This window comes from Propithecus coquereli, unplaced genomic scaffold (assembly GCF_000956105.1).
Source record: "Propithecus coquereli isolate 6110/MARCELLA unplaced genomic scaffold, Pcoq_1.0 Scaffold128, whole genome shotgun sequence".
Taxonomy (NCBI): Eukaryota; Metazoa; Chordata; class Mammalia; order Primates; family Indriidae; genus Propithecus; species Propithecus coquereli.
In genome coordinates this window covers 340014-363940 of record NW_012136969.1, presented here as the reverse complement: position 1 = coordinate 363940, position 23927 = coordinate 340014, and the positions used below count along the sequence as shown (strand labels likewise).

General features: G+C 46.2%; 1 protein-coding gene across 1 annotated transcript in view; it reads right to left on the bottom strand.

Moving 5' to 3' along the window:
- TMOD1 (tropomodulin 1) overlaps window positions 1–23927 on the bottom strand; it is a 78907-nt gene that overhangs the window by 33192 nt on the left and 21788 nt on the right. The window contains exons 3-4 of the mRNA XM_012638300.1: window positions 7336–7492; window positions 992–1111 (exon numbers count right to left, since the gene is read on the bottom strand). Coding sequence (XP_012493754.1) covers window positions 992–1111; window positions 7336–7492 — 277 coding nt within the window. The remainder of the gene's footprint in view (window positions 1–991; window positions 1112–7335; window positions 7493–23927) is intronic.

Here is a 23927-nt window from a genome sequence, read left to right as displayed (position 1 = left end):
CACCTGGGTGATGGTCAGTAGCCCCCAAATCTGCAGAACGAAAACCACCCCCTCACTGAGTCAGGGAGCACAGTGCGATGGGGAGCATGGAGTGTCAGGTGAGGCTGGCGCCTAACCCTCAAGGGGCAGGGAGAGAAGGGAGGGGGGCAAAGGGTGCTGAATATCAGGCCGCCTCCTTGAGTTTTCAGGTGAAGATGCAGGGCGTGGGGCAACTATGAGATATACAGGGGAGATCCCCCCATAGCCGGCTCTCTGAGCTGACCACAGGCAAAGCGCAAACTTGTAAAATCAGGTGACTTTGCTCTGAGCCTTTTGTGAGTCTCTCAAATGGGACATGCCCAGGACTTCTGTCTGCTCCCCTCTCTTCCCAGGTGGCTTGGGCAGGATTCGATGCAAATGACTGGGAAAAGCTCATGCTGGCCCTCCCTGGGATACATCCACGTCCTTCTGGGATGGGGTCCCATGGCAACAACAGATGGCTCTGTTGTGTGAGGGGTTTGGGTGGTTTTATCCCTATTTTCCTTGTTTTTTTTTTTTTTTTTTTGAAACAGGTTCTTGCTCTGTCACTTGGGCTATAGTGCAGTGGCATCATGATAGCTCACTACAACCTCGGACTCCTAGGCTCAAGCGATCCTCTTGTCTCAGCCTCCCAAGTAGCTGGGACTATAGTCACTTGCCACTATGCCTGAATAATTTTTCTATTTTTTGTAGAGATGGGATCTCGCTCTTGCTCAGGCTGGTCTCAAACTCCTGGCCTCAAGTGATCCTCCCATCTCGGCCTCCCAAAATGCTAGGATTACAGGCCTGAGCCACTGCACCCAGCCTTATTTTGGTTTGCGATAATGGATTTTTATTTTAACACTCTTGGTCTCCTCCAGTTGTCGTTAGAGACAGGGAGGTGTACATGTTGAAATGAACCCTACAAGGCTCCCTGCATATGTGGGTGAAACCCCTCTGGAGGACACGGGAAAGCTTCTGGAATGCCCCTTACCTGCGATGTCACAGAGTTCTGCGTCCGAAGCATTTGCCAAGGCCTCCTCCAGCTCTGGCTCCAGCGTCACACTTTCCAGTACAGGATCCATTGGCTTCTGCTTGGGGACCCAGACCTTTCCTGCAAACACATGGGGTACCTGTTATGGGGGTGGTGCTGGCTGCAGTGGCCCTGCGTGGACCATCACAGAGCCCTGTGGGTCCCTCCATGCCGAGAGTGCCTTAAGTCTTCTCCCGCTGGGGACAAACTTCCCCAAAGAACAGGAATCAGGGATGTCCACCACAGCATGCCTCAAACTTGAAAAGAATGATTTTATTACTTGGTCAAACTACTCTCTATTGAAAGTGCTGGTCATGATTAAACAATCTGTAAGTAGGGGGAAAAATACCAAAGAAAAATATAATAGAAAGACAGGCTCTGGGATACCCTAACCAACGATTTTGATATGAGAGAAAAATTTATAAACTTTTCTCAATAAAATACACTCATATTATTAAAAAATGAAAAGGGAACAAAAGCGCATCCTTGCCTCATGTGACATTATGTTTTTAAAGCGTCAGACATAACTGGATGAGGCAGGAAGGAGGCATGCACGAGGTTGGTCACTGCTGTGCCTACAACAGGGACTGAGGAAGAGATTACGGGGCATCCCTCTGATGGAATTACAGCAGTTACTGGAAAGATGATGGAGACTGCTACTTATGAAGGAGGAGAGTGCCTAAGAGACATGTGTGAAAAAGCAAGTTTACAAAATAGCATGAACAATTTAATTCCATCTATGAGAAATTATGCATTTATATACTTGTTTATTTATGTAATAGAAATTTATTGAGTGCTTCCTATGCGCCAGGCACCCTTCTAGGGGCCGGGGAATAGCAGTGATAAGAACCTGGAAGAGCTGCCAATTCAGTGAAAGGAGACAGATAATAGACACGCAAAGGAATCAGATGGTCTTAAGCATTATGGAGGGAGACGCAATAGGACAAGGGCCTAGGAGATGCCAGGCTGGGTGTGGGTGCGGTGGGCACTCCTCTTTTGGGAAGGGTGGTCAGGGAAGGCCTCACTGAGATGACGGCTATGACCTGGGACCCAGCAGAAGCGAGGAAATGAGCCCCCACGATCAGGAACAAGATAAGGGTGCCCATATTTACTACTGCTATTCAACATTGTACTGGAAGTTCTAGTCAGAGTAAACAGACAAGAAAAAGAAATAAGTGAAATCCAAACTAGAAAGGAAGAAGTAAAATTATTTCTGTTCACAGATGACACAATCTCCTATGTAGAAAACACTACATTTCCACCAAAACAGAGAAAAACCCATTAGAACTAATAAACAAATTCAGGAACATTGCAGGGTACAAGATCAACATACAAAAATAAGTAGTGTTTTTGTACACTAGCAATGAACAATCTGAAAAGGAAATTGAGAAAACAATTTAATTTACAATAGGATCCAAAGGAATAAAATACTTGGAAATAAATTTAACCAAGGAGGTATAAGACACTGAAAACTACAAAACATCCCTGAAAAAAATTAAAGAAGACCTAAATAAATGAGAAAATATCCTGAGCTCATGGATTGGAAGACTTAATATTATGAAGATGGCAATGCTACCCAAAACAATCTACAGGTTCAATGTAATCCCTGTAAAAATTCCAGTGGCCTTTTTCGTAGAAATGGAAATCCAGTCCTCAAATTCATGTGGAATTGCAAGGGACCACGAATACCCAAAACCATCTTGAAAAAGAATAAAATTTGAGGACTCACTGATTTCAAAACTGACTAAAAAGCTAAGCAATGTAGTACTGGTATGAGGATAGACATACAGACAATGGAAAAGTATTGAGAGTCCAGAAATAAACCCAAACATCTATGACAAATTGACTTTCAACAAGGATGCCAAGTCCAGTCAATGGGGAAGAATCGTCTCTTCAACAAGTGGTGCTGGGACAACTAGATATCCACATGCAAAGGGATAAAGTTGGACCCCTGTCTCGCACCATACACGAAAATGAATTCAAAGTGGATCAATGACTTAAATATAGGAGCTAAAACTATAGAATTCTTAGAGGAAACACAGGCACAGTCTTCATATGATTAGAATTGGCAATGGAGTCTTAGATATAATAAAAAAAGCACGAGCAACAAAGGAAAAAATAGTCAACTGGACTTCACCAAAATTAAAAGTTTTGCACATCAAACAACACTATCAAGAAATTGAAAAGACAATATACAGAATCAGAGAAAATATTCACAAATCATATATCTGATAAAGGCCTAGTATCTAGAATATAGAAAGAATGTTTACAACTCAAAAACAAAGAGACAATCAACCCAAAGTAAAAATAGGTAAAGGACTTGAATAGACATTTTGCTGAAGAGGATACACATATGGCCAACAAGCACATGGAAGGGTGCTCAACATCGCTGGTCGTTAGGGATGCAGATCAAGCCACACTGAGATACCACTTCACACCCATGAGGATGGCTGTAATAAAAAAATAAAAATGGAAAAAAGTGTCGGCAAGGATGTGGAAAAGTGGAGCCCTCATACGTTGCTGGTGGGAACGTAAAGTGGTCCAGTTGCTGTGGAAAAGAAGTTTGGCAGTTCCTCAAAAAATTAAACAGAATTACCATAGGATTCATCAATTCCACTCCTAGGTATGTACCCCAAAGAATTGAAAACAGGTATTCAAACAAATGCTTGTATAGGAATGTTCAAAGCAGCACTAATCACAATAGCCAAAAAAGGTGGAAATAACTGAAATGTCTGTCAGTGGGTGAACGGCTGAACAAATGGCAGAGTATCATTCAGTCATGAAAGGAAGGAAGTGCTGATACACGCTACAGCATGATGGGTCTGGAAAACATTATGCTGAGCGAAAGAAGCCAAAGTCACATATTGTGCGATTTCATTTATAGGAAATATCCGAAATATGTAAATCCATAGAAACTCTGGTGGTCACCAGGGGATTGGAAAGAAGGAGTGGGGAGTAACTGCTTAATGGGTAGAGGGTTTTATTTTGGGGCAAAGTGTTTTGGATCTGGATAGAGGTGTTGGTTGCACTGTGGGTTGTTCACTTTGAAATGGTTAATTTTATGTTATGTGACTTTTACCTCAATTAAAAAAAAAACAGCCCTGCTCACTTGCGCTGTCGATGGAGAAGAGCCTGGAGGGGCAAGGGTGGAAGGAGGGACGTGGTTAGGAGGCTGGTGCAATCATGCAGTCACCACATTCACAGTCCGACTAGTGAAATGGGCGGCTTGGACCAGGGTGGTAGGATGGAGGGGGCGAGGGAGCAGGAAGTGCACTGAGAAATGTCAAGATAGGTTTTCACTAAAATGGGATCAGGGCTTATTTTCAGTGGAGGGAATTGCATTGTTTTATTATTCAAACAGCAAGACACACAAGAAAATCATCTGGGGAAAAATGTACCGTAACCTCCATGTTAATATCAGATTTCAGGGATCCAGAAAAGGGGAAACACACAAGGAAAAAAAAATGCCTCAAAAGGAACTCAAGTATGAAAAGGACTGATGTGATAACTAAGATGAACATTCAATAAATATTTAAGACTCATGGTTTATTATACCCCTGTAACAGGTACCTCCAGTGAGTATGGTGACTCTAACACACTGTAAGAAGGACCTGGACTTCTTCCCTTCATCTTGCTAGTTGGAATGTGAATGTGATGACTGGAGCTTCAGCAGCTACGCAGACCATGAGGACAAAGACACGTTGCAAGGATGGCAGAATGAAAAGCTGAAAAGAGTCTTGATCCCTGACATAGAGGAATATGCCTTCCAGCCCTGGAATGTCTAAGAACATGAACTTTCTTGATTAAGTCTCTGTTATTTTAACTTTTTTCCCTCAGCACATGCGGCCAGACGTCATTCTAATGAAAATATCCTGCAGAGCTTTATTCTGATGTCCCCCACTTGAATGAGAGCGCCTCCCGTTCTAAATTCCTCAGGACTTTGCACTGGTTTATGGCTCTTCCCACGTCCCGCCAGGTCTTGTGGTGTGGGGGGCTGTTTCCCCCAGTCCAGGCCAGCTCTAGGCCTGGTGTAGGAGAAGTGCTCAGTAGGGGCTGGGCTGAACAGCCCTGAGCCTGCCAGTAACAGCTGGAGGGTCTCGTTCCCCACTGTCTCTGAGACCTCCACTTAGTCTACCCATAAGAACTCTAACGACCATCATTTAAATTCTTGACAATGATGAACCTTCTAGGCTTGCTGCTATATGGAAAGAGAATGAATCCTAGCTACTCTCCTTGGGTCGGCCTGGTTTTTCATGGAGGCAGTCAGGCTCTAGGAGGCTAGAGAGCTTTTTCCTGGCTCTGGCCAGGGCAGCCTTCTATGGAGGGGCAGCAGGATTGGTCTGTGCACTGCCCAGACTCCCGTCCCCATCCTCCACACCACCCTCCAGGTCCTCTCCCGGGAGGGGTGTGGGTACCTAAGGAAGTGGACACCAGCAATGACTGTCCACCCCACCCCCCATCCTCATCCCCGCCCCCTCTCCTGCCACCCCCTCTAGGATCACACAATCCTGAAGTTCTGAAGTTCTGTAATCCTGATGCCCCTTGGGCCTTCCTGACCTTCCAGTTTTCAGTGAAACCTGGACTGAGCTCCAATTTCAGGATTTTAACTGACTCTAAGTCCTCCCCACAATGTGTACTCCTATGTGCTCTCTCATTTTATTATTTACTAAGCAGCTACTCTGTGCATGGCATTGTGTTAATGCAACACGGATACACAGATGCCAACCACAGACAGGGACCCTTGGCTCATCCTGCTTACATTCTTGGGTGGGAGAGAATGGAGAGACTGAAAAGAAATGATTAATTATACAATGAATTAATTAGAATGAATGCCTTCATTCAGCAAATATTTATCAGGGGCCTTCTATATGCTAGGGATTTATTAGGTGTTGGGGATATACGGATGAACAAGACAGATATGGTCCTTGCACTCATGGAGCTTGTATTCTAAGAAAGTGGCATACAAGATTCATTAAACATTTATTTAATTTTAACTCATTCATTCATTCATTCAACAACTCCCTACTCAACCCTACTAGACTCCAGGCCTTGTGCTGGCTGGGTGCTTTGGGCACCACATGAGCAAAAACAGCCCAAGTCATTGCCCTCAGGGAGCTAAAAGGCTGGTGAAAGAGACAGATGATAAATAAGAGATACTGATAAAATGTGAATTGTTATAAAGGGCACACACAGGCTCCTGAGATGGAAAATAATCAAGGGGGGAGCTGAAGGGGGACTGCATGTACTAAACCGAGTAGACAGGGACAGCTTCCCTGAAACAGAAGACAGTACAGTTGAGACCTAAAGGATAATAATACCTAACACTTACATAGCACTCCCTGCATGCCAGATGCTGTCCTAAGTGGTTTATAGATATCTTAACTCACTTAATCCTCATAACAACCTCATGAGGCTGATAATATTACTTTTACCATTCCCATTTTATGAAGGAGAAAAGGGGGGCACAGTAGGTTAAAACATTTTACTTACACTCACACAGTTAGTAAGAGGTAGTGCCAGGATTGCAACCGACGTACATCTAGCTCCAGGCTGTTTCTACCCATTACACCTCTTACAGGGCAGGAAGAGCCAGCAATGAACATTGCATGGAGCTGGGAAGCAGGACAAGCATTCCAGGCATGGGGAATATGTGCAAAGGTCCTGAGGTGGAAAGGGGCATGGACAGTTTGAGGAATGGAAGGAGGCCTGTGGGGCAGCAGGGCAACGAGCAAAGGTGAGGGGGCATGAAAAGAGGGGATGGGAGTTTAGGAAAGGTGGATGATCGAGGAGGGTCTCTGTTCTGCAGGGCCTTCTGGATGGCTTGCTTTAGACTGTAGCAGAGTCTGGGAGGAACAGGAGGAAGGGATGCTGCAGCTGCCAGAGAGAGGAACTTGGGAGAAAGAGCAGAGACAGTTAGGGTAGAGAGAGGGTATCTCTTGTTCCTGGTTTGCACAGGTTGGTCCTTGTTTAGGCCTCATGTCTGATATCATTATCAATAGTTCCCTCTTTCACTCTCAAAAGGATCTAGATTTATATGAAAAATAATCAGAACACCCCAGTCAAAGGGGATTTAGGGAAAAGTTTTTCTAGTCTGAGTGGATCTGACTCTTTTCTCAGTCTACTCAAAAATTTCACTAAATCTACATCATGCATCAATGCTTTTGGAGTTGGGTTTGTTTTTTGGCCAGGTGGGGATGAGGACAGGAGGCCCAGTCACAATTGATCCAACACAGGGCCTGGTATACAGCTGGCACTCAATGATGCACGGGGAGTGACATAGTCATTACAGCAACATTGTTCAGTACCTCGTTTCTCCCCTGTGTAGGGGACCAGATCTTCTCGGTCCTTAAACTCCTTTGCTTGCTTTTCCAAGTGATCCAAGAGCTCCTCTCTTTTAAAGGGGCCTGTGGGCGCCTTGGTGGTCTGATCCTTCTGCCTCAGGCCTGCAGGCAGCAGTGCATTCTACAGTGGAGGTTGTGGGGGGCGAGAGAGAAAGAGAGAGAGAAAGAGAGTGGTCAGCTGCTGAAGACTTGCATTGCCCCAGAAACTCATCATTGAACAGCAGGGACCTCGGGGCTCATGGAATCCATCCTAGTCCCTCATATTACATGTAAGGGATCTGAAACCCCAGGAGGGACAGGGACAGGCCCAAGGTCACATAGCAGCTAAGGGGCAGAGAGAGGCCAGGACTCAGGTCTCTCCAGCCTGTCCCTGCCTCTAACTTTTTCAAAGGTGAGGGAGCAAGGGGTCAGGGCAGCTGACTCATCACTGAGCACAGAGGGCGCTCAAAGAGCATCTGTTGAGTGATGAATGATTAAGCTGGTGTTTGGATGCACGAAGATACTTACAGCGGTTGGGTATCAAGTGGTTGGAGAAAGAAGAAGGCAAAAGGGGTTTGAGTTAGGGTCCTGGATGCAGAGCAGGCAGGAAGAGGCGAAACCCAAATAAAAGCTGGAGAAAGGTCTTCAGAGCTGAGAAGTGGGCGGGGCTCCGCGGAGCTTCTAGGTGGGCGGGGCTCCGCAGAAGTGCGAGGTGGGCGAGGCAGGCACTCAAGCCCCAGATCCCACCAGCCCTACCCGCTGCCTTCTAGCCTCCTGACGGGTCTGTGCTCATGACACACTGGTTGTTAAATATTTTGAACGTCGCCCCGGGAGATGGATCTTTCAAGAAAGATAGCATCAACCAACTGTTGCATTTTCTTCTTCAAACATGGGCAGGCTTCTAGGTGTGGGCTTACTACTAAAGCAGATTCCAAATTAAGGTGGATTTGCATCACCCTAATGGGCTTTCATATTAACTCAGCCTTCAGTACCTTAGGGAGTCAAAGAAGTTTATAGCTGCAAGGATGCTTAGAGACCATCTGGTTCATACACCCCCATTCAAGGGGAAACTGAGGCCCAGAGCAAGAAAAGACTTGCCCAAGGAGTTTTAGGGACAGATCTGGAACAATAATCAGGGTCCTTCTTCAGATTTGGGGAGAATGGCAAACTCATTTCTAATCATCGTGTGTTCCCTGCTCCCTTTTTTTCTGAGAGCTAGTGGAGAATACCTGAGGGCAGGTATGGGCAGAACCTCACCAACCTCTTGATGCACTCCCGAACTGTCTAAATTGGGGAATCATTCCACCTCAAACCTTTGTACCATCAAAAATGCATCTCTTTGGTCACTCACACTCCAAATCCTTTTCTGAAAGCTCCCTCTGTGAAGAGATGGTTATCAGGCTTATGAAGATAGCTAGGTGCCTGGTACCTAGAGGGATAAATCCCCTAGAGGGATACAACTGTTTAACAAATGTGCAATTTTTTACAAGATGTTGTACTACTGCTTAATACCACAGTGCTATTCTGGTAAGAGCAGTGGCTGCAAGATCGGGGGATCAGGATGTGCCCCTCCCTGCCTCTGGGCTGTAGGTGAGCCCGGCCCAGCCAGCACAGTGCCAGGACAGATAAGAGGCTCGGCAGGTGGGGTGGTGGTGGTGGTGGTGGTGTACATGCAAATGCACTTAGGCCACAGTCAGGAGAGACATTGAGAGCTGGAGGATTTTATGACAGAACCACCAGTATGTAGAAAATCAAGCCTTGACTAATTTGGGGTGAGTATCAGGAACTGAAGTGATGCCACACACATCCCGGTTGTCCTTAAGCAGCAGTTCTCAGATACTGTCTGCCACGACAGGCAGGACAGGTGGTGCTCCCAGGTGAGCCACTGGAATGCTCCCAGTGTGTACCCACTTCCTCTCTCCCATGGCAGGGCACTTACTGTGGCACTAGCGAGTGAGGGAACACCTCACTGCCCTGCGAATGTCAATGTGTGATTATTCACATTGAGTGATCTAAATTCTTTGTGACATGCCTGCACCTCGCAGTTGACCACACATCAGGCTTAAGCCTGACTTGGAATAATGATGATCTAACTACACGATCTTGGGCAAGACCCCTAATCTCATTGTGCCTCAGTTCCCATGGCTGTAAAATGTGAATAATAATAATCATTATTATATAGTTATACAGTCGTTGAGAAAATTAAACTGGATAATGCAGGGAGAGTGCTTAGCACAATGCTAACCTAGTGAACACTCAAAAGTGATTACTTATTGTCTTTTTTTAAATTTTGTTGGTTGTTTTTGATGACTTATTATCACTGTTGCTCTATAATCAGATAAAATACATTTTAATAGGAAATTGCTTGCCCAAATATATACATATATATATTTAACAAGGAATGTATTACACAAATATATCTTAAAATTCAAAAAACTAAAACACAAACATATAAAATGAATTAAGCACTGAAAGCAAGTGCTCATGCTTTCCCAGTGATCTCCAATCCTCACGGGAAGGCCTATAGATTTTCATCACGATAAAAGATTTTAATGGCAGTAAGTTACTGGGTACATTCTGGCCTGAGAGAGGCTCAGTATTGTGATGGGAGGAATGAAAGAGATTGCAGCTGAGGGGAAAAGGGTTTGCAAAAGCACATCTGTTTTCGAATCTATCTGGTAGAGGCCACTGATGAGTTAAAGCAGGGTTTCTCAACCTCCGCACAGTCGACGTTTTGGGCTGGACACTGCCTTACTGTGGAGGCTGTCCTGTGCATTGCAGATCCCCTCTGGCCTCTGTGTCATAGATGCCAGTAGCACAGTCCCCCCACTTGGGACAACCAAAAATGTGTCCGGACACTGCCAAATTTCCTCTGAGGCGCAAAATCACCGCTGATTGAGAACTACTGCCTTAAACTGAAGGCCATACGATTATAATAGGGGAATAAAGATGTTTTTAATATATTTCAAAAATATTACTTATGTAACATGAAAATATGGAGTCATTTATTTAAATCTTTATTGAAAAATCTGTTAAAAAGAACTCTAAAAACACAGGAAAATTGCATATCATTGATAATCGTGAATTATCAATATAGAATATGAGACTGTGATTCCGTTATAAAATTTTAATATTCCAAGAGACTGGTAAGCGTCAGACAAATACGCTGAAACCTTTGTTTTACTTTGTTCATCCTTCTCCTATAATAATGTATTTTTAAAACATAGAATGTCCATATTTCCCCATAAACCTTATACTGTCAGCTTATCTAATAAATATTATTGTCAAATAGACAGTTATTTTTAATTTTCTCCTGACCAAGAAAAAAATATGTGCAGAGAAGTGTCTCTCTCTAATTTTCATAGCCTTCCAGATAGCCCTATTACTGGAAAGTTTTTTCCCATGCCAAAATTAACTTATTCCCGCTGCCTTTGAGATCTCTAAACAGAGACCTGGAGAGTCGTGCTGAAATCCTCTGACCATTCAGCTTACAGCAAATAATCAGTGTTTAGAAAGAGGTGGTTGAGAGAGGGCAGACACCATCCCATCAACAATATGGGGAGTGCCAGGAAGTATATTTTAGAGTCCAAATTGCATTTAATCAAAGGTTGAGTCTATAGTAATTTTTTTTCTGATCCAAACAATATAAATTTTATTATCAGCATTACCAATAATTACAAACCACTTCAGATAAATTAAAAATTAGCTCTGACATGTACATTAAAAATAGAGCTTCCTGAAAGTAATAAACTCAGCAATAACTTAAAAAAATCTTTATTGAAAGCAGCTGATTTTTAAAAAACAAAAATGACAAAAGCCTTTTCTAATAATTCTTACCTTATCACATTTTTAAGTACAATTGAAAATATCAGCCTCGTTAGGAGTTGAAGTTTGTTTTCTTTCCATTAAATGCTACGTTTAGCAAAATATCACATGATTTTCACTTAAAACCAAAGGCTGTTACATATTTTTTAAACTCCTGATTATTTATCACTTTATCTTGCTTTTAAAAACAGCATGTGATCTCACACTGTATATAAAAATCAACTCAAAACGAATCAAAGATCTAAATGTAAGAGCTAAACTATAAAACCCTTGGAAAAAAACATGGGCATAAATCTTTGTGACTCTGGATTAGGCAATGTAGTGATGGTTGTACAACTCTTGGATATACTCAAAAAAAACCCCATTGAATTTGTACACTTTAAACGGATGAACGGTATGGTATATGAATTATATCTCAAAAAAGCTGTTATTTTTTAAATGGCACATGTTATCTAGGGAAGAATTATAAAAATGGATAATGCACTAACTAAACTAAATGGCCATGGAATGCTGAGGACAGAGGCCTCCTCATGTGCCAGTGGCCAACAAAGATGTCGAGATTGGCCAGGTGAGAGCTGGCCAAATCTAAAATGGAGCCCTGTTTTACAATGCGATGTGCCTTATTATGTAAATTAGTCAGTGGGTATGAAAATGAAAATCCTGCCTTGGCTCTCTCATGGCTATTAGGACTGAATACTGACGCTCAGACTCAGCCTATCCAATAGGTGAGGAAAAGAGTCCCCACAACCATTCTGTTGTTGGCTCTGACCAGGAGAGTATTTGGTGATCTCGTATGTGTAGAAATGCATCTCTCATTCCTTTATTTTGTATTCACTCAACAAACAGCCACCAAATGAGTATTGTGTGTCCAGGAGTGTGCTAAGAGGTGGGGCTATGACCCTACAAAAAAGCTCTTTAACTTGTAGTAACTAGGGAGATGGGAGGTGAATGGGGGAGGTGGAGTAAAATTAGAGAAAAGTCTCAGTTTCACGTGGTTATTCACTAAACACATGGTAATCAAGATCCTGAAGGGAGGTCTACTTTCCTGAATAGCAAAGAATAATCCATAACCAGCCTGGACATTACCTGTAAAGGTATACTTTCATGGTGCCCGTGGGAGACTGGAATCATTTATCCCTTAAGGAATTTAAATCTCATTCTCCTAATCTGAAAACGTGCCCAGGGTATATTTACTGGGCAAACATTTTCTTCATAATTAGTTAAAAAAAAAAAAAAAAAAAAAACTGACTCTGTCAGAAAAGTCACCGATTCTGCGATGAGGAATCAGAATTCATGTGCACTTATCCTTACCCCAAAGATAGGTTGGTTATGGGTGAATTTGCTCTGGGAAAGAGCTTTGTATATAGGACTCTGAGCAGATCTTCATGTACTTACTTACAATTGGAAATTTACTCCTGTGAGGAGGGCAGTGACTAATGCCTGGGTGATCTCCTTACCATAACCTGACGGGAAAGTTAGTGTGGGTTTTAAGGCAGAGGAATTTCTAGGTGCTCTCTGATCTTAGCCTAAAATTATAGCTGTCAGCTGCCTGGGAATGGTGAGGAGGGAGCATTCAGGCGCCACACCACCCAGCTCCAGCAAATTGCTGACAGGTAGGAATATGGACGGTGTTATTAAATCTAATCATTTTTATGTGAAATCTCTTGATTTTAAAATATCAACATTTATTGCACAAATATGTACTGAGTATTCTCTCATAACAGGCACTGAGTTAGAGGAAGAAAGAGGTATATACATGGGTTTTTAGAGTTTTTTTTAATTTTAGAAATACAAAGTTTAATTTGTTCTTGGAAATAATCACAGGGGAAAAAACGAGGCAACCTTTCCTGTATGTATAATTTCTTACTCCTAATTTTTTAAATAGTGACTTCCTTTTAAATGTTGTAAAATTAAAACTCAGATGTACAGCTTGACAGGTTAACATCTTAGTCTAATTTTCACACCCACACTCTCGAGTCCAGTTGTCCAAAGGACAATGGAAACTTTGACAGATCCTTCACTGTGCTGTTTGGAGCGCTAACACCCCGCAAACAGGTGCCAGTAAGGCTGAATATCAAGTATCTGCACAATTATCATTGCTATAGATAGTTAGGACTACGTGAGAAGCCATTCTGGCTAGAACCTTGAGGGCTTGCTCACATGTGCACACACAGGCAACACACATTCACACACTCACACACACACACACAAGGTATTAAAACGAATATAGACTTTCAGCAGCTCAGAGCTGTAAGCCCTAAGAGATCCTCTAGGCAAATTTTTTCATTTTCAGATGGGGAAACTGAGGCATAGAAAACTGAAGTCACTTGTCCAAAGTCACATAGCTTGTTAGCCACACATCCAGGGTGCCTGAGCTTACATATGAATAACACTGTATGTAATTAGCATGTGTCTATATTAGCATGGCAACGATTTGTATGACTGTCTTCAGACTGGTAGCTAACCATACATAAAACGTCCCTTAACCCAGTCCTTCATAGTGACAAAAAACAAGAGATTTTATTACTTTTCCCAAATGAATCAGCTATGTGTAAGAAGAATGAGGGAATGCAAAACATGCCCCCCTTGGCCTGGGCTCCTGGAGTCCTGGGTTCCAATTCTGTGACTGAAGCACACACAGCTCCTTAGAAGACGACGGACCAGTTGGTACAAACTCTTTACTGGGAATTGGGAGAAGCCAAGGACCAGGGAGGGGTGGGGCCTCGCCTGGGTTACACGCTGGACTGAGCCCAGGACTCTTGACTTCCATCCCGTAGAAAACTTTCCATGTCACCCGGCTGCCTTCCTCTAGGAATAGATCCTGGGAGCCAGATGGGGCCCCATGTGAGAGCCAGGTGTCCTCTCCAAGTGTTGGGAAGCCAGAGCTCCCCTCCTTATCAAGCTAGTCTCAGTTTACACGTGGAGAAACTGAGGTCCAGAGGCATGGAGTTACTGCCATGGGGTCACAGAAACCAAGGCAGCTTAACTTCTCAAAATTCCCGCTGACTCCCTCCCTTCCTCCTACTTCAAACAATTTGACCTAAGCACGCCCTGGACACTTACCCCTCCGCTTCCCCTCCCACCGTATCAGGCCGAACGTTCTATAGGCCAGCTGGTCCCCCAATTACCTTTTACAAAGTACTTGACTGGAAAAAAATATCGTTTTAACTGGCTTTGAGGACTTTAATCTTCCAGTTATCTGCCAGGTCTGGTTCTCTTTGTGTAAAATGAGGCAGCTAGTCCCTTAGGGCCCCGTCCAGATAGACGGAGCTCTGCCCAGCATTACTGGCCAGTGGCTTCCAGATCCTACTAGAAATCACTCAGTGGGGCGTTCTTCTAGCATACCTTAGCCTGAGAGCTCGACGTCACGTCCAAAGGGGACAAGCAGGGCCCAGACCTCCATGTGCCCTCTCGAGAGAGACATATCCCCCAACCCTGACACACACACTCTGAGCCTCCTCCCCACTTCACATTCTCTCTGGAAAGAGCGAGGCCTTTGGCGTGGCCACCCCAACCTGCTGCAGGGCTGGTGAAACGCAGCAGCCGCCACTTCCCCCAGTCAACTTTGTGGGGGCATCAGTGCTGACCTCCAAAGGCACCCCTGTGGCCTAAGCCCGGGAATTGTTTGTGTGGGACCTACTGGTCATAACAGCACACACACTTTCTCTCTGGTATTCGTGAAACACAGTGGGGGCACTTCCTTTCCCAGCTGTCTCCTAATCCTCCTTTTCTGCCTCGTGCACAGGGAAAATGTTCCATGTTCCTGCTGTGCTGGGCACTGGCCATCCTGAGACAACAACAACTGTGTGATCCCTGCTCCGGGGGGGCTCACAGCCAGAGGAGACACATGTCCCAGTGTGGTCACCTTACTCAGCCCTGAGCTTCTGGGAGGAGGTGGTCCTGAGCTAAGTCCCAGTGGACCAGAGAGGAGACAGCCAGGTGAAGAGAGGAAGGGGAGGGGTGTTACAGGGCGGAGAAAGCGCAGCACAGGTGGAGCCCTGCAGATGCGTGGAGCGTGGCTTGCCAGGGCAAGGAGTCTGAGGCCACAGTGCTCTGAAATGTCTCCGTCCTATGGGCACCACCCTCGTTCAAGTGCTTGTGCCTCTGGCCAGGCCCAGCAGAGCAGCCCTCCTGGCTGGTCTCCCTGCTCACGCCTCCCCACCTCCACTCCCTTCCCTCCCAGCAGCCAGACAGACCTCACCAGCACGTGCATCTGACCATGTCACCCCCAACGTACTCACAGATGCTAAGCTGCTTTACTGACCTACAGAATCACGACCAAATTCATCAGAGAGGCTTCACGATTTGACCCTGACATACTCCTACTGCTCCAGGGTCCTGAGCCTCTTCCCGTCTTCAAGTGGTCCCTGTTCCAGCCACTCCAGGCTGCCCCACATTCCACAGCCGCGCCCTGCACTCCCACGCTGCCATGCTCAGGTTGTGCCCTCCGCCTGGAATCCCCTGGCTGTGGCTCCTCTGCACTCCTCCTTCAAAGCCCTCCCCTCGGTCACCCTGTCCAGCCTTCGCAGTGCTCCCTGCGCTGTCTGGTGATTCTTCCAAGTTCCCCTACGCATCTTGCCACTTCTTATATAATGCTCATTCTACTCTGTCTAGGAGCACATCTATGCTGCATCTCTCTCCCCAAGGAGACAGGGTGCCTCTCAAGGGCCAGCTGGGGTACATCTTAGTCTTCTCTGAACCGCAGCACCCAGCACTTGTCCACAATCACACACACCGATGCTCCAGCCGGGAAAAGGACGGTATTACTTGGACATCTCTCAGGCCCACATCACACCTGCTGCCCCACGCTGTTTGCTGGGCCACCCAGCTGCTGCCCCCAAGTGTGTTTGGGGGAGAGGGACACATTATAAAGGTGCCAGGGTAGGGGATGCCCAGGATGGGACCAGGGTTTGCTGACAGGCGTTTTGGAAAATGCCAAGCTAGAGAGTGAGACCTTTGTAGTGTCTTCTTTGGGGGCCTGGATTTGGTTAAATTCCTGCCAACACCTTTCACTCCACCTGAGGGCTTTCGGCAGAGCAGAACACCAGGCCATCAAACTGGAAAACACACAGTCACGGACTCCAAATTGTCCCTGATGTCAAGCCTCCCCTTCTTTAGTGATAAAAGCACTCCCACTCTTTAGCCAAGCACTTGGCCACTCAGACTAAAGACTACATTTCCTGTGCTCTCTTGCAACTAGGTTGAGCCATGTAATTAAGTTCCGGGCAATAGTATGAGAAGTGTCCAGTGGCAATTTCTGGTAACCTTCCCTAAAAAGCACTTGAATCCTGGCTTTTCTCCTTTTCTTTTATTCCCCTCCCCATGCCCTTTTTCTCTATTTGGATGCCTGGAACGCGGCTATTATGGCTCCCACCTCCCATGGGGATGAGGCTGCACTCCAGGAATGGCAGAAGAGAGAGCTGGATAGAGTCTGGGACTCTGGGGAGTTCGGGGCGCTGAGCTCCACACCAGCCCTAGACTGCTCACCTGTGGACTTCTACTCGAGGGACGAATAAACCACTGCACAAATCATATTATTTTGAGTCTCTATTACTTAAGCCAAATTGCACCCTACCTGACACCCTAGGTTCTCCTCCCAGGGCTGTGAGACTACAAACAGGACACTGGTGCTTTCTGGCTTTGGATCCCCCATCTGTAAAATGAGGGTCAAAAGCCCTTTTGGGTCAGGCATGGTGGCTCACACCTGTAATCCTAGCACTTTGGGAGGGTGAGGCAGGAGGATCACTTAGAGTTCAAGACCAGCCTGAGTAACATAGTGACCCTGTCTCTACAAAAAAGAAATTTTAAAAATTAGCCAGGTGTGGTGGTGCATGCCTGTAGTCCCAGCTACTCAGAAGGCTGAGGCAGGAGGATTGCTTGAGCCCAGGAGTTTGAGGCTGCAGTGACCTCTGATTGTGCCACTGCACTCCAGACTGAGCAACAAAGTGAGACTCTGTGTCTAAAAAAATTTTTTTAAAAAAAGCTCTTTAATTCTGAACCTCAGAATAAAGGTTTGAACACCATATGAAAGCAGCTTATTGCCAGTGTTACCACCATAGGGCATAATTGCTCTCTTCCATTCAACTGAACAGACACTGCATTATAGTGGTACTCTGTCAGGGCAGCTGCATCTGGTTGTGCAAATTGTGCACTGCACTAATCCAAGGGCATTATTAACTCTCTAGTCTACATGAACAGTGACTCCTGGAGTTGCACAGTGCACAACTTGCACAACTATACCTGGCTGCACTGTTACCTGTGGTGGTACAATGTGGCTCCAGGTCTCAGAAGGCTTAGATTCTAGCGGACAAATCATACATTGAGATTCTACATTTATTTACTATATGTCACTAATTGGGCTAGGTACATTTTATCTAATGATATTTACATATATACATGTACGTAAGTTTCTACGCATGTGTATATTTTTAAGCAAAACAAACATCTGCTATATGAGGTAGAACCAGAGTTGCAAACTGGGAGGCCTGTAGTCCAATTAAATGCAGAAACTTGGTTGTATTTTGGTTTGTGCATTTGAATGAACTGTCAGCATTTCCATAAAAACCCACATTTCTAGCACCTCTTGAAAAATTAGGTGACCTGGCAATACTGTGCCTGCATTCTCACACTGGCAACAATTGGTGGAGCTGAAAAGCAAGTGCTCTTTAGACAAACTCCTGTTTGCCTCAATCCCCACCACTCCCTATTGTCTCTGACACAGCGGCCATGGTCAGTTACTACATATCACTGGCTTTGCTATTGCTTTTCTACCTGAAACTTTAAATGGTAAGTGAAAGTTTTCTTACATACACGTCTCTTTCAAGAGTGGAAAAGTAAAAAATGAACCAAGATGACCACATGGTCAAGAAAATGGGTCCACTTCCTTCCTTCCTTTATATTACTTATGTGATGTTGTGGGTTCTTGGTTCGCTGCCTCTCAGTAGAAAGTGTTGAGCAGAGTGGGAGAGATGGGGAACAAACTGGGGGTGGGAGGTGGGGAAGACAGGCAGAGTTTAAACTTTATCTATAGGGATTTTTTTTTAAGGATGATTTGAACTAAATAAAGCAAAATTGTAACATTTGTTGAATTTGGATGATGGGAACAAAGGTATATTCTGTATTCTCCTATATGTTTAAAATACTTCCTATTGAAAATGTTGAAATGAAAAGGAAAGTGCTCAGTGTCCTTAGTGTGGGGCAGGTGCCATGCTGGGGGCTTGCAGGTAGAAGGATAAAGAAGGCTTCCCGAGGGAGGGGAGGGAGGTCAAGGCTTAAAAAGGGGGAGGAAGTGAAGGGCTCCAGGTCCAAGAGGTCCCCCAGCCAGGGGAGGTGGCGTGGGGGAGGTGGTCACGGGGCCAGAAGGCAGAGGGAGGGTGGGGACACACCAACGCCTGGCCTGACTCACCCTTACCCCACCAGGCTCGTCCTGCGCACGACCGGCAGTGTTTCTAAGGATGTGTGCCTATTTTTAGAGGGGAGATTTATTTCTTTCCATCTCAACTGTTTACTTCTGTCCAGGGCTTTGATTCTGCTGGTTTGTGTTACAAAGGAGAACCGCGTCCCTGTGGACCAAACTTGGCTGCTTCCTGGAGGGCCAGGAGTGCCCTCCGCCTTACAGGATGCGATCTGGGGCACAGGTGGAGGACTTTACAACCAGGTGGAGTCTGATGGGAAGCCACGGGGAGTGACACAAGTCCCAGGTTCTCGTCCTGGCTCTGCCGCTGACTTGCTGTGCAACCTTGAACAAGTCCTTTCCCCTCTCTCGACGTCAGGGTTTTGTTGTTATTTTGATGTTTCATCACTAAAATGGTAATAATAACACTTACCCCATAGGATCGGTATGACCGTTCGATGAAATACGTAAAGCACCAAGTGAATGACACACATCCAGGGACAGACTCCATAAATGAGGGTTTCTCTACCTGCACGGTGTATGTAGATGCCAGAGGTGGGCAGGGGCAAGGTGGCGTTAGATGATTGCTAAGTGTCCGTGGAGCTCTGGGATTCTACAATTCTAGGTTTTCCGTCATCTCTTCCTGCAATCCACGGCCCTTTCTTCTCAGAACTTGACACATTATAGGCTAAGGAAGGCAGGGTCTGTCTGAATTCATCTATCACTCAATAGCAGTGTGATTCTGGCCGTGCATTTGTTTATCTATAGGATGGTATTATCCCAGCCTATGAGGATCAATCTCATAGGATCCTTGTGGAGATTTTAAGAGATGATGCCCATAAAATGCTTAACATAGCACCTGGCATGTAAGAACACCTCAATAGAAAATGATAGTTTCTTATTATGATTATTATTTCAGGCTTTGCAGGGGATCTGTTGTTTTTTATTATTGTTTCTGTGGTTATATCGTGTCCCAGATTCCTAACGGCTGACTTTAAAATCAACTCTTAGGACCCAATAGGTTGAAATGATCTCTACTTTCTTCTCTTCTGCACATATTTTGATCCTTTTACTGAGATGGTTTTAAAAATATTCTGCCTTTTCTCCAAAGCCTCATTAACAAGCAATATTTTTAGTTAAATTCTTTGTGTTGGTGGATTAACAATTTCTTTTTTTTTTTTCAGAGTAATATTTATGGTGAAAAGAACATAACAACTTCAAAAGAAATCAAATTGAAAAAAACAATTTGCTAGTAGTTCTCCAATCTGTTCTCCAAGTTCCCTTCTGGGCTGTCCCACAAGTGCTCCCAGGGGTTGGTGGTTAACAGCACAGGTTACAGGGCCAAGACTGTCTAGGTTGGAATCCCAGCACCACAGAGGTTGCATCCTGAGCAGGTTACTTCATCTCTCCAAGACTCAGTTTCCCCGTCTTTAAAATGGGGCTAATGACTGAATCTTCTCCAAGGACTAAATGAGATAATAATCCACGGAGGGCCTTACCCATGGCACGCCCAGCAAACGCTGGGTATCTACTGATCATATGGGAACTGTACACGTTCCCTGCGCGAGTCCCAGTGACTTATCATTCTCCGAGTTCTCTGCGTTGCCCCCGCTGCCTGGTACAAAGGCAATCTGAACTGAGGAGTTGGCTCAGCTTCAGGGCAGCATCCACTTAACTCCAGAGAGACGAGAAAGGGCAGATCCTCTGGGGAATCAGTCAACAGCGGATACTTTTAGCACATGAAGCATTCCTTTCCTGAGGGAGTCCAAGTGCAACAATCTCATGATAAGCTCGAGTTTTTCCAGAGTGAGAGATAGAAAATTTCAGGGACTTTTTCTTTTTCTTTCTTTCTTCTTTTTTTTTAATATGCACAAGTTTGGAATCCTCTGCTGCAAACAGAGCTGCTCTCCAACTCCTCGTACTCCATTCTGTCACATGACACTGGGGCTTAACAATTGCATAACCGAAAACGTCACCCCTTGAAGTGTTTGCCCTATTCAGGTACTAAGACAGCCAGGAATGGCTCGAGAAATCATACATGGTTAGAGCTGGAGAGGGTGTCCAAGGCCATCTAGGCCAACTGTATCCATTTTACAGATAGGGAAACTGAGAACCAAAGAGGGGAAATCATGTGCCTAAGTCCATAGCAGAACTAGGACTAGAACTAGAACGTGGATTTCTGCATCTCAGGCTCTTTCCAGGAAGAAAGAGGGATGACTTTGCATGCAGCACCCTCTCAAACTACAAAACCAGAGCACATCTGCAGCCCAAACTACCTTTCTGAAGCCTCCCATGAAGCCTTAGAGAAACATGGGTAAGACATGGACTCTAGATCCATACTGTGGCTCTGCCACTGCCTAGCTGTGGGGCTTTGGAGAAGTTACTTCACTTCCCAATTTCCTCATCTGTAAAATGGGGATGATAACAGTGCCTGCATCATAGGATCGTGATGATGGTTAAATGAGTTAATACTTTCAAAGTGCTTACAATGTGCAGAACAGCACCTGCACATAGTGTCAGATAAGCACTTGTTAAGCAAAAAAAAAAAAACCAGGAGGAATACAGACTATAACAGAGAGGGTAGTGGCCCAGGCACCAAGGGACCTGGGTTCTGATCTGGTTCTGTTTGGATGTGTGACCTAGAGCAAGTTCCTTCCCCTCTCTGGGCTCAGCTCAGGCTCTGTAAGCTGAGGAGGTTGCGGGGGTTGGACGCCTGCGGCAGGCGAGGAGCCTCTCGTGGGCTGCACGCCTTTGGCCTCGCCCTGTGCTATGATTTCAGAGCCTGGGCCAAGGGACGGCGAGACTTGAGCTGGAATGTTTGTGCGCTCCGAAAGAAGGGAGGCCCACTAGGCCTTTTCAAAACTCACATACTGTCTTGCAAATCAGGTAACAGAGACGATCTCAGTAAAGGGGCCAATTGTGTGACTGGGACCAAAACCCACTGGCCTCCATTATCTCCCACCCTCTCTCTGGTTTCGCTTATCTTTGCCCTGAACTGAGAGAGAAAGGAGTCTTTGAAAAACGTCATCTGGGCAACCACAGTGGTATGAGAATCACAGGTTTCAGATGGCGCGGGCCCACTCCCAAATCCGTATGCTCGGTTATGTTTCTCCTGCCAGAGCGGGAGGTGCCCACACTTGGGAGCCTGTTTGAAATGTGAGTCCCCACACGCGGGTCGTGTGACCCCAGGCAAGTTAGGCAGCAAGCTGAGCCTCAGGTGCCCCATCCCTCCAGTGGCACAAGGGAGGGGGCTCTTTCCTGTTAGTCACCTGGGCAGGAGAGCTGGCTGTGCCAGAGGCAAAGAGGTCCTGGGGGCTGCTGCTGAGGCCAGATACTCTGATATGTGGGGTGGGGTGAAAGGGAGCTCCCAGCTGGGGCCTCAGTGCAGTCCTCAGGGCTGCACCTCCATTCTGTGGGGGTGGTTACAGCTGGAGACGGTGTCCAAGGCCATCTAGGCCAACTGCGTCCATTTTACAGATAGGGAAACTGACAACCGAAGAGGGGAAATCTCTGCCCCACACTCCCGGGCCTGATGCCGGGCTCTGACCCTTGCAGTCGCCTGCCCTACTTGCAGCCACAGCCTAGTCTAAGCTCGTCCCCCTCCAGCAGCTCAGGGGAATGCCAGAGACAGCAGGCCTGCGGGGCCCCTCGGGGTCACACTTCTCCTCCCTGGGAAGGGCGAAGATTCCTCTGAGGCACCCCCTCCCACCTCTCACTGGTCTCCCCAGCACCCCCTGGTCCATGTGTGCCCAGCCTCAGCTCCCGAAACCACCACACCCACTGAGTCAGTAACCCTCAAGGACTCCCCAGGCCTACGGAGAAAAGTCCGGACTCTCCAGTCTGCTTTGCCACTCGCCCCATTACCTAGCCCAAACCCCCTTCCTGCTCACATCTGACCCTCCACGGAAACCACACTGAGACTCCCCATTCCCAGTTACCTCCCCACAGGAACCTTTGCCTGTGGCCTTCACTTGGCCTGGAATTAGAAAAACCCAGGGCCCAGTTCCTGTATCACCTGCTCCGTGAAGCCTCCCCACCAGTAGGCATTAACCCTCTGTCCGAGCTCCCAGTCCGCTCCCGCACAGGACACGGTTTATTATGTGCGCATCCCCGCCGGGCTGAGCCCCAGGGCACAGTGCCCGCCAGGCTCCCTGGTGGTGCCCAGCACAGGCCTGGTGGCTGCAGGTAACTGGGTCACACTCACTGAGCGAACAAGAAGTGGCTACATCTCCCTTTTGTTCTCCCTTTTTAAAGCTGTTTGTTCTTATAATTCTAGGCGACAGTGATCGAGGATAGAATTAGAACAGAATATTTTACAGCTTGATTGTTCCTGGCCTATAGCATTTGTTTTTACTGAAACCCAAGCCAATGGGCAGAGGTGATGCAGGGGAGGGAGGAAGGACCCAACGCTCTCCCCACCAAGCCCCCTTCTAATCAGCTTGAGCAGCCACGTTAGGAGACCACCTTCTCGTGGCTGGGCAGGGGAAAGCGGTGAACATGAGGAAGATGCAGAGACGCTGCAGGGGGATTTGTCATTCTAGGGGGACTGGGACTCGGGAATCTGGGTTATCTAGAAAGAAGCCACTTAGTCAAACTGGAGATAAGACCAGGTTATAAGTCATGGAAGCTTAGCCCTGAAAGAGACCAACCAACTCCGTCATTTCATGGATGGGGATGCTGAGGCATAAGAAGGACAGCAACTAGCCTAAGGTCACATGGAGTGAAAGAGACAGGGCTGGGTTGGAAGCGTTCCTCCCTTTGAAACTAGGACTTCTAGACCAGCAGAGCGTGAGGTCGAAGGAACAGGAAAAAAAATTTTGTTGGTGGGTCACTGGGAGTAATGGTAAGTGGTGCCATTCCCATTTCCAACCTCAATTCCTGGAACTATGAATCCTGGCTGTGGGAGAAATAGCATCACAGAGTGCCTGCCGAAACAGAGCATACACAGCCTTCTAGAGCGTGTTGCCACAACCCTGCTCCCACCCAGCTGGTGCCATCGCTGAGTCTTCAAAAGGCCATTTCCCTGTTCTATCAAGCCAACCGCTTCAGGACAGTGGAGAGCATGTGTCATGGAATGAATTAGCTGAGAAATAAAGGACTAGAAGAATCCTCTCACTTGTTGCATGTTTTATCATTGCATTTTACAGTTGGCACATTTAAGACATTTGTTTCCTACTCAGAATTTGCCTCTGCAGCCAGGGTACACAGCATCGAGAGGCAAATGGCTCCTTGGTGGTGCATGTGGCTTAGCAAGCCACGCCGGAGCTGTGAGCAGGGCCAAGAGAGCGATTCCTAGGTGGCCTACTAGACGGGGCTCTTCATCCCATAATTACATCCCAGGCACCCAGGCCAATGCCCA